Genomic DNA, 9105 nt, shown 5'->3' with positions numbered 1-9105 from the left:
TTTTTTTTGCAGGCCAGGCCACCTGGCTGGCAACCTGTGTTTTTATTTTTCTTCTTCAGAACAAGCTTGTCTGTAAAGTGGCTTCACTGTAGTCTTTCTTGGACATAATATTACTTGGCTCAATGAGTGACAAATTGTGTTTTCGGATATAGGGGCTATCAGCTATTTTACAGTTGTGACTTAAAATTACTTTATTTAATAAAGTCAGTGGTGTGAGTCTGAGAGGAATTCAATCAATAGACAATAACATTGGTGTGTTTAAAATGAGATATTCCACTAAATATGGCTAAAACCGATTCAAACATGCAAAAAAGGCACATTTTTCTTCGCGGCCTGGCAGGCCCGGTTCTACGGGGGTGCAAAAGCATGCATTGCACCCTTATTTGTCTGCATGCTCAGTTGAAAAGTAAAAAAAAAAAAAAAAAAAATGTTTTTATAAATGCTACAGCTGCACACTTACTGTTTAAACTTGAATTATAGTTGTTGTTTTTCTTTGTTCTTTGATGTGATTTTATGGCTTTTTGGCACCTATATGTAACCTTTTAAGGTTGAGATAATTGTATTATCATTATATGGTCCAAATATTTCAGTACAGCACTTGAAACACTTGAAATATTCTTGCTTGGGTGGTATCATTCTACTTGAAATGATGGTCAAATGCATTATTTTTAGTAAAATAACATGTCAAATTTTTCGGGCGGGCCCGGCCTTCGGCCGGGCATCTGCACCCCTTCCTATCTAGGATGCACCCCTAGTCATCTTGTTCTGGAACCGGCCCTGCGGCCTGGCCTGGCCTTCAAAAAAAAAAAAAAAAAAAAATTTTTTTTTTTTTTTTTTTTTTTTTTGATGGGGCCCCCCTAAGAGCTTCGCCCCCTCTGGGCTGATAGGGTCGCTCCGCCCCTGAGTACAACAGTAGTAATAGTATAATAATTGTTGTTGTTTAGGCTTACTAATAATGCTACTAGGCTGCTATCAATATTATATTATATTATATTATTATTAAGAAGATCCACAAATCATTTTAAGCCAATAGGAGAGAACATACATTCTCAATTTTACATGAAGCCAAATTGGGGCGGGGGGGGGGGGGGGGGGGGGGGGGGGGGGGGGGGGGGGGGGGGGGGGGGGGGGGGTGTAATAAGAGCAAACAGAAATTTGATTTATAATATTGAACTATTAATGGGTATAAAAAAAGATGATGGAATAATAGATCACATTAAATAATATTGAAATTCATAATAATGGCTTAAAAACACTTTTTCATTGAAGAGGATCTGCATTTCACCTACACTCAACTAATGATGAATAGATATTTTGATAAGCTACCCTCTTGACTGAAATAAAAATTCAGATCACCAATAGTTTAACACAAGAAAATGCAATTTATGAAAAATTTAAATCGAGGGAACCGCTGTGAGAAGTAATTCAATTATCACAAGACCTAGTTTATTGATGAATTAGCTGAACCAATGAAGCACTACGAAACCCCGCTTCATTCATTAAACGAGTTGCCATATTGAAATATTGAGACAATATGTTAAATTGAGACAGTATTGGCTATATTGAGCCGATGAGAGCGCGCTCTCTCCATTCTGAAGAGTGCACTCAAGTCCTTTTTTGTTCCGGAGGAGTGGAGGAACGGGACACAAACAATAACATGTGGAAGTCATCCATCCATCCATCCATCCATCTATGCACCCACCCGCCACCCAGCACTTCAAACCCCAATAATAAAGTCCGTCTCAGATTCTGCTTGGTGCTCGGTGAGATCCCCCTCGTAGAACAGTAAAAATGTGTATTCACGGCCTCATTGTTGGCCCAGCAAAAGAGTGCTTCTCATAAAGGTGCTGCCAATGCAAAGAAAAGCGCCGGTCGGCTTTGCTCTCTCTTGGTGGCATTTGAACGTGTAAAGCTTTGAATACCAATTGCTTGAACTGGACATATGTGAATCCCCTTTAAGCTACACTAATCCTGTCCCCAAGTGTTGCTTTGTGCGCGGGGCAGCCTCGCACATCCAACAGAAAGTGCTCCTAATCCGGCCAATGTGGAAAAATGTGGGAATGAGGGGGCAGAGGAGAGATGAGGAGGAGAGCCGGACGGTGTGTGTGTGTGTGTGTGTGTGTGTGTGTGCTTTCACACTCTGTTGCAGGATGCAGTTTGAGGGTTTTTTGTATGTATATTTGCGCAAGTGTGCATGTTCACAAGTGTGTGTGTGTGTGCGCGCGCGCGCGTGTGTGTGTGCGTGCGTGCGTGTCCAACTGAGGCCCATAGCTCCATACCACCAGGACATTGGTCTAAATGGATGGAGGCACTTATTCAGGGTTCCCCATACTACTGTCACAGCAGGTTGCCTCTAATGTGTTCCTTTTCACTGCATACGCTCTATATACACATTATATTATTCCCGTTTCTATATCTCCCTCTCTATATTTTATATCTTCCACTATCTCTGTCTCTCCTGTTCCTGTTTCTGTCTCTGCTGTTCCTATCTCTGTCTCTGCTGTTCCTGTCTCTGTCTATACTGTTCCTGTCTCTGTCCCGGCTGTTCATGTCTCTGTCTCAGCTGTTCCTATCTCTGTCTCAGCTGTTCCTATCTCTGTCTCTGCTGTTCCTGTCTCTGTCCCGGCTGTTCATGTCTCTGTCTCAGCTGTATCTCTGTCTCTCCTGTTCCTGTTCCTGTCTCAGCTGTTCCTGTCTCTGTCTCTGCTGTTCCTGTCTCTGTCCCGGCTGTTCATGTCTCTGTCCCGGCTGTTCCTGTCTCTGTCTCTGCTGTTCCTATATCTGTCTCTCCTGTTCATGTCTCTGTCTCAGCTGTTCCTGTCTCTGTCTCTGCTGTTCCTGTCTCTGTCCCGGCTGTTCCTATTTCTGTCTCTGCTGTTCCTGTCTCTGTCTCAGCTGTTCATGTCTCTGTCTCTGCTGTTCCTGTCTCTGTCTCTGCTGTTCCTGTCTCTGTCTCTGCTGTTCCTGTCTCTGTCTCTGCTGTTCCTGTCTCTGTCCCGGTTGTTCCTGTCTCTGTCCCGGCTGTTCCTGTCTCTGTCTCTGCTGTTCCTGTCTCTGTCTCTGCTGTTCCTGTCTCTGTCCCGGCTGTTCCTATTTCTGTCTCTGCTGTTCCTGTCTCTGTCCCGGCTGTTCCTATCTCTGTCTCAGCTGTTCCTATATCTGTCTCTCCTGTTCCTGTCTCTGTCTCAGCTGTTCATGTCTCTGTCTCTGCTGTTCCTGTCTCTGCAGAGACAGAGACAGGAACAGCTGAGACATGTCTCAGCTGTTCCTGTCTCTCTCTCTCTCTCTCTCTCTCTCTCTCTCTCTCTCTCTCTCTCTCTCCCTCTCTCTCTCCCTCTGTCTCTCTCCCTCTCTCCTGGGTGGCCCCTCTAATAAGCCTGTGGCAGTAAACAGTGAATGGAGCAGTATGTAAAGACACTATCACTGTGACTCAAACAGTGCGAGTGGAACATCTCGTGGCTGAAAGGCCCGGCGGCTCTTCTTAAAGGGACAATACACACTTGGAGGGAGACACCAGGTCAAGGTCGCAGCCAAAGGTGGCAAGGTTGCGTTCACTTCGGAATGTAATCCGTTACCGAAAACTGTTCTGTTTTATATTGCCATCTATAAATGCACTGGTTTACTCAAACTCAGATATATTTTGGAAATGCTTTGCCTACGATAGCCATAGAAAATGGGGTTTGTTTCAGTTACAACTTCATCTATACAGTAACTGTCTGTCAACCAGCATGACTTCTGAATGTGTAAATAATGTTTAGTTAAAAAGCTCTCAGTCAACATGCTGGTGACTTTCAGATCTAGCAGCCATATTGGCTCGTGATCAAAACAGTTAATTTCAAGCCCTGGTTGTGGACTACAGGAAGAACACAGCCCCACCTTCCCCCATCACCCTGGGTGACTGCCTGGTCAACATTGTGGAAGTGTTGCGTTGGCACTCTTCGACACCTCCACCGTCGAGTCCATCCTCGCCTCCTCCATCAGCGTCTGGTATGCTGCTGCTGCTGCTTGCAAGGACATTCTCCAGACCGCAGCGCATCATCTGCCATACGGAAAAGGTGATCAGATGCAGCCTGCCATCCATTCAGGACCTATACACACTGCCAGGGCGCTGAAGCGGTCTTGGAAGATCATGGCCGTCCCCCCTCCCACTGCAGGTCATAAACTCTTTAGGGTGGCTGCTCCCCCATGGCAGAAGACTGAGGTCTGGAAGTAGCAGAACCTCTCGTCTCACGGACAGTTTCTACCCAACTGCCATCCACCTCTTCAACGAGACCCAAAAGCTCAGACAAATAAGGACTTTAACCCCCCCCCCTTGATCCCTTGATCAACTTATCATAAATCATGGACAAAATAGACAGAATCTATTGGAACACACCTCCAAAAACTCAATTTCATCACGACATTTGAATTTAAATTGTTACTCTAAAAAAGTGATGGATGAAGAAAATAGAAGGGTTTAAATGGCTAGAAAGAGATGACACAAATGGTTAAAGTCTGATTTCTCCATAAAGTAGGCTACACAGTACAGTCGCTGATACAGAACAAGTTAAAGTAAGAGTTCTTGAGTCAGAGGTTCGGTTACTTGAATATATTTATTATGATTTAAGGTCTCATGAGAGGAAGAGAATGTCACTTGCACAATGGCCAGGGATAAAAAAAAAAATTAAGAGAAAGAGATGGTTACAGTGATGCATACGGAGAGCTGACATCATAATAGATAAGTTACTACAGAGGCATAGTTACAGTCAGTGTTGGGCAAGTTACTTTCAAAATGTAATATACTACATATTACTAGTTACTTTCATTTGAAAGTAATAAGTTCCTTTAAAATATTACTGTCTGTGTAGAGTAACTCATTTACAGTACTTTTGCATTACTTTCACCAAAATTACTGCAGTAGCAGAATGACATCGCCATCCCGGAAACAAAATGCAACCGTCTTGAAGAGAGTGTAAACCGTCCAAAATTCGAAAACGTTATAATTTTCCTTTGTTATTGTCATCTATAGTGGTTATTTGCATAAAAACACACACAATTTGATTAGGAAATGATTCTATCTTTTGTGCTTTGATTTAAAAAAAAATAACTTAATTTGTAACTTGCGTTACTTGACCAAGTAACTGGTATAATATTACTGAAATCCTATAGGTGATAAGTTATATTACTCAGAGTTACTGCTAAAAGTAATTTATTAGATGTAATATGTTACTTTTGTAATGAGTTACCCCCAACACTGGTTACAGTACAGTAAGTACAGAGATGACATTACGTGGGATGAAAACATCAGCAATAGTGTGGAGACACAGTAGCCTGGGTAAACCCATCCCCCACGTGACCTGCTCTCAGACCTGTTCTCAGTCACTATGATAGTGACTGGGAACTGAGAGAGCAGGTCACGTGGGGGCTTGGTTTACCTAGGCTAGAGACACAGTGCTATATTGCAAGACAGAGGACAGGGCATAAATACAGTCAAAAGAGAGGGGCTGTTATCCTGTGTGCTAGCCTAGTCATAGCCACGGCTAACAGAGGAACTCTGTTGAGGCTCACATGCTTATCAAGTGGAGTCGAGTCCTTCAACTCGCTGCTACTTCATCTCCCAGGTGAAGGTGAGAGGCAGGTCGTTCATCTTCTCTTTGAACACCTGATCAAGACGCTCATTCTGAGCCACTGTAAAGAAATTCTTCCAGTCACCTGCGACACCTGCGCAGAATACACACGCACACACATTCACATACACACGCACACATACACACACACATTCACAGCCTAGTGAATGTTTGTACCTCAACAACACCGCTAATCATATTCAACATGGAAAAATGGTCCTACCTCTAACCCACATGCCCTGAGCCACTCCCCCTACCCATCCCTTGAAATCGGACTCTTTATGACCGTCCTATCCTAGGTACGGCCCCTTTCACCCAGCCCCACCCCCTTCCCTCACCACGGCCCCTCCCACCACCCACATCCCCCTATAGCCACTCCCCCTACCCACCCCGACTGTCTACGACCTTCCTATCCCTAGCTATGGCCCATTTCCCCTAGCCCCACCCAGCCCTGCCCACTTCCTTGACGTTATGGACGGACATGCGGTCACACAGTGACTTTGACCTTTGACCTTTGACTACCAAAATCTAATGACTTCATCCTTGAGTCCAAGTGGATGTTTGAGCTAAATTGGAAGAAATTCCCTCAAGGCGTTCCTGAGATATCGCGTTAACGAGCATAGGACGTACGGACGGACGGACGGACAGACAACCCAAAAAACATAATGCCTCCGGCCACGGCTATAAGAAGACGTGAACCGAATATGGAAACTGACCTTTGCGCATGGTTTCTTTCTTGTAGCGGTGCGTTTCAAGCAAGTCTTTGTAGTTTGCTTTGGGGTTTGTCTTCATGTTTTTGAAGATGGACGCCTCCACAACCTGATCGATGGCCTCATCTGTCAAATCTTCTCCCAGAAACGCACAGAGCTTCACAACTTGCCCTCTTAGGTCCTGTCAAATACAAATGTACATAATAGCCTATGCTTATTTTGAGCTCATTTAAACATGAAACACATGTACCTGCAAATTTGTAATCGCAATTTTATGCATCAGTAACAAAACAGCTAGCATTTCGCAGTCTCTCCCAGGGCTGCGATACACAACCGTTAAATGGAGAAACGTAACCTTTACTCCTGGATGTAATCAGTAATTTCCCTGCAGTGCTCCCTAGCGGTAAGTTTCCAGTATTACAATAATACGTGTCATATACTATCAAAGAAGCTGATGAGTGGGGGTTGATATTCTAAACATTAAGGAAATTATCTCAGACTGACATCATGATTATGATCTTCGCTCAGAGCGTATCATAACGATGATATAATAGAAATGTCTCTTTTGTGATGTACTGTATGTTATACAACAGTTAGTTTCAACAACAAAGATTCTCTCCAACCATATTGATAATTCCCATAATTCACACCTAGCTGTGCTGTACTGTTTATTAATTAATACTTAATAATTAAATAATAATTGGTTATTAATTATCATTAGGGCAACAGAAATACCCAACTATGTTATAGCATGGATAAATCAGAGGGCATATAAACACTGTTCCAAAAAATGACTACGATTCACAACCTTCAGCATATCCTCATATTGGAAGAAAAGGACGTCCATCTGGTCTTTCGCTGCGTAATATTCTCTCACATGATCAAACCACGATCCCATGTAAACTGTTGGAGACAGAAATAAGTCACACAAAAGTCACACAAAAGTGACAAATCCTCTCCTAAAAATCCATTTTTTGCACATTTGTTTTGCACCCACCATCGCCATCCAGGAACTGCTGAAAGAAATCCTCAAAGCTCTTTGGTGTCTCCAGCATTTCCCAGCTCTGAGCAAAATGGTAGAGGGACACCAGGACATCTTTGGGGTTCCTCATCACATACACAACCTGAATAGTAAAAAGAAAATAATAGAGCATTGGCTCGAAACTGGGCTGATGATATTTGATGACGTCACAAAACTCTAGGGAACCGAGACATTTCAAATTCCGGTAAACCATCGAAAATATCATCAGTGACATCGTCAGTGATGTCACATAATATGCTTCTTTTCCCCCGCAGAATTCTGACTTTAATCTGAGAATTCTGACTTTAATCTCAGAATTCTGACTTTATTCTCAGAATCCTGATTTAAAGTTATAATCTAAAAGATTTTCATCTAAAAAAAGAGTCACTCACAATGTTGATTGAGGCTTATGTCTATTTGGATGAAGCCTTTGCAGTATATAGTGACATTATGTGACATTACGGTTTGGATCTCACCTGCAATTACCACCCACTGCCATAGGTGTCACCCAAGAGAACAAAACTGAAATCTTAGAGATTTCAGTTAGGGGGGGGGGGGGGTATTTCAGGCGACCCTATTTGAATTCCAGGCGACCCCACTTAGGGTCGCGACCCTAAGTTTGGGAACCACTGGTCTAAAATAACTTATGTGCTTCAAGTGCTCATTTCCCCCTTGATTTGTCAGCTGAAGGCAGTTTGAAGTCCCCTTCAGTGAAAAGTGTGAGCTACCTTGATTCTCTTGCTCCTCACTCCACGGGGCAACATGTCGGGGGGGAGGTGAGAGCCAAAGAGACGCGGGTCTGGTCTTTCTCGGAGAGGGTCGTCTGCACTTCTCTCCTCCAGCCAAGGAACCCGCATTCTGTTGGTGGCATCCTCCACCTGATCAGGGTGCGCAGCGTCCATGATCTGCACCAGGATCTGCTGCATCCATGCTGTGCCTACCAGAATACAATACAATACAATACAATACAATAAAAAAAAACGCAATAAAAAAGCAGTTTTGGCAAAGGGAAATGAAAATAAAGTGCCGGAGTAACTGAGTCTGATTCAGATATTTGAATAGATAGTTATGTGTCCTCTGTCTGTGACTGCATTGATTTATAATCTTCTACATCTGATTAGTTGTTGAATTTGTGAATGTGAAATACTGTAGGCCTATGTCAGTGCTGAACAAGCGCAAATATTTTTGAAGCCCACGGCACAATTGGTGTTCTGGCTAATGGCAATTTAGCCAATGTTTTGGGGGTACCCCAACAACACGTCTAATTGTTTTCAACATTTGCCTTTGACTAACATAGCAAAGTCCTCACCTGACTTGGGATAAGTGATGAGGAAGACATCAGTAGGACAAATCTCGACGTGCTGGAGAGCGTCAATGTCCTTGGGCCTCATCGCCGTATCCTGGACAAGGAAGTTCCTCTTCTTGTACCTGAACAGGTAAGGGCTCACCAAGTCCAGAGAATCCATAGAGGCGAGTTGTGTCCTTGGACAGAAGGGCAGAGGCAATGGTGTATTCATAGTATTCCCATGATGTCACATGCATTTAATACCAATATATACACACGCATCTCATTGGCTGTTTTTGTCATTTGATTATAATCACCTCTTGATTACAATCAGCTGTTATTGTCCTATACCAAGATGGCCGTGTGATGATGTAACAGAATACTATGAATAGACAGAATAAAAAAAGCATGCATGTGACTGCATATACAGTACATCATGTATCGCTGAATATCAGCTTTTCACGTAGTTCTTCCACCTTTTTA

General features: G+C 43.3%; 1 protein-coding gene across 1 annotated transcript; it reads right to left on the bottom strand.

The window, feature by feature from the left end:
* Positions 1 to 5584: 5584 nt before the first annotated feature.
* Positions 5585 to 8803, bottom strand: LOC310789105 (amine sulfotransferase-like; the record flags this gene model as incomplete). The annotated part of the gene is made up of 6 exons (XM_083650699.1): positions 5585 to 5700; positions 6323 to 6497; positions 7125 to 7219; positions 7314 to 7440; positions 8066 to 8274; positions 8647 to 8803. 6 exons carry the CDS (start codon positions 8801 to 8803, stop codon positions 5585 to 5587), a joined length of 879 nt encoding a protein of 292 aa, XP_083506825.1.
* Between the last annotated feature and the right edge of the window lie 302 nt (positions 8804 to 9105).

This window comes from Poromitra crassiceps, assembly GCF_964638095.1.
Source record: "Poromitra crassiceps genome assembly, chromosome: 14".
NCBI lineage: Eukaryota > Metazoa > Chordata > Actinopteri > Beryciformes > Melamphaidae > Poromitra > Poromitra crassiceps.
Note: the sequence above shows the minus strand (reverse complement) of the source record. Positions and strands in the feature narration are given on the sequence as shown.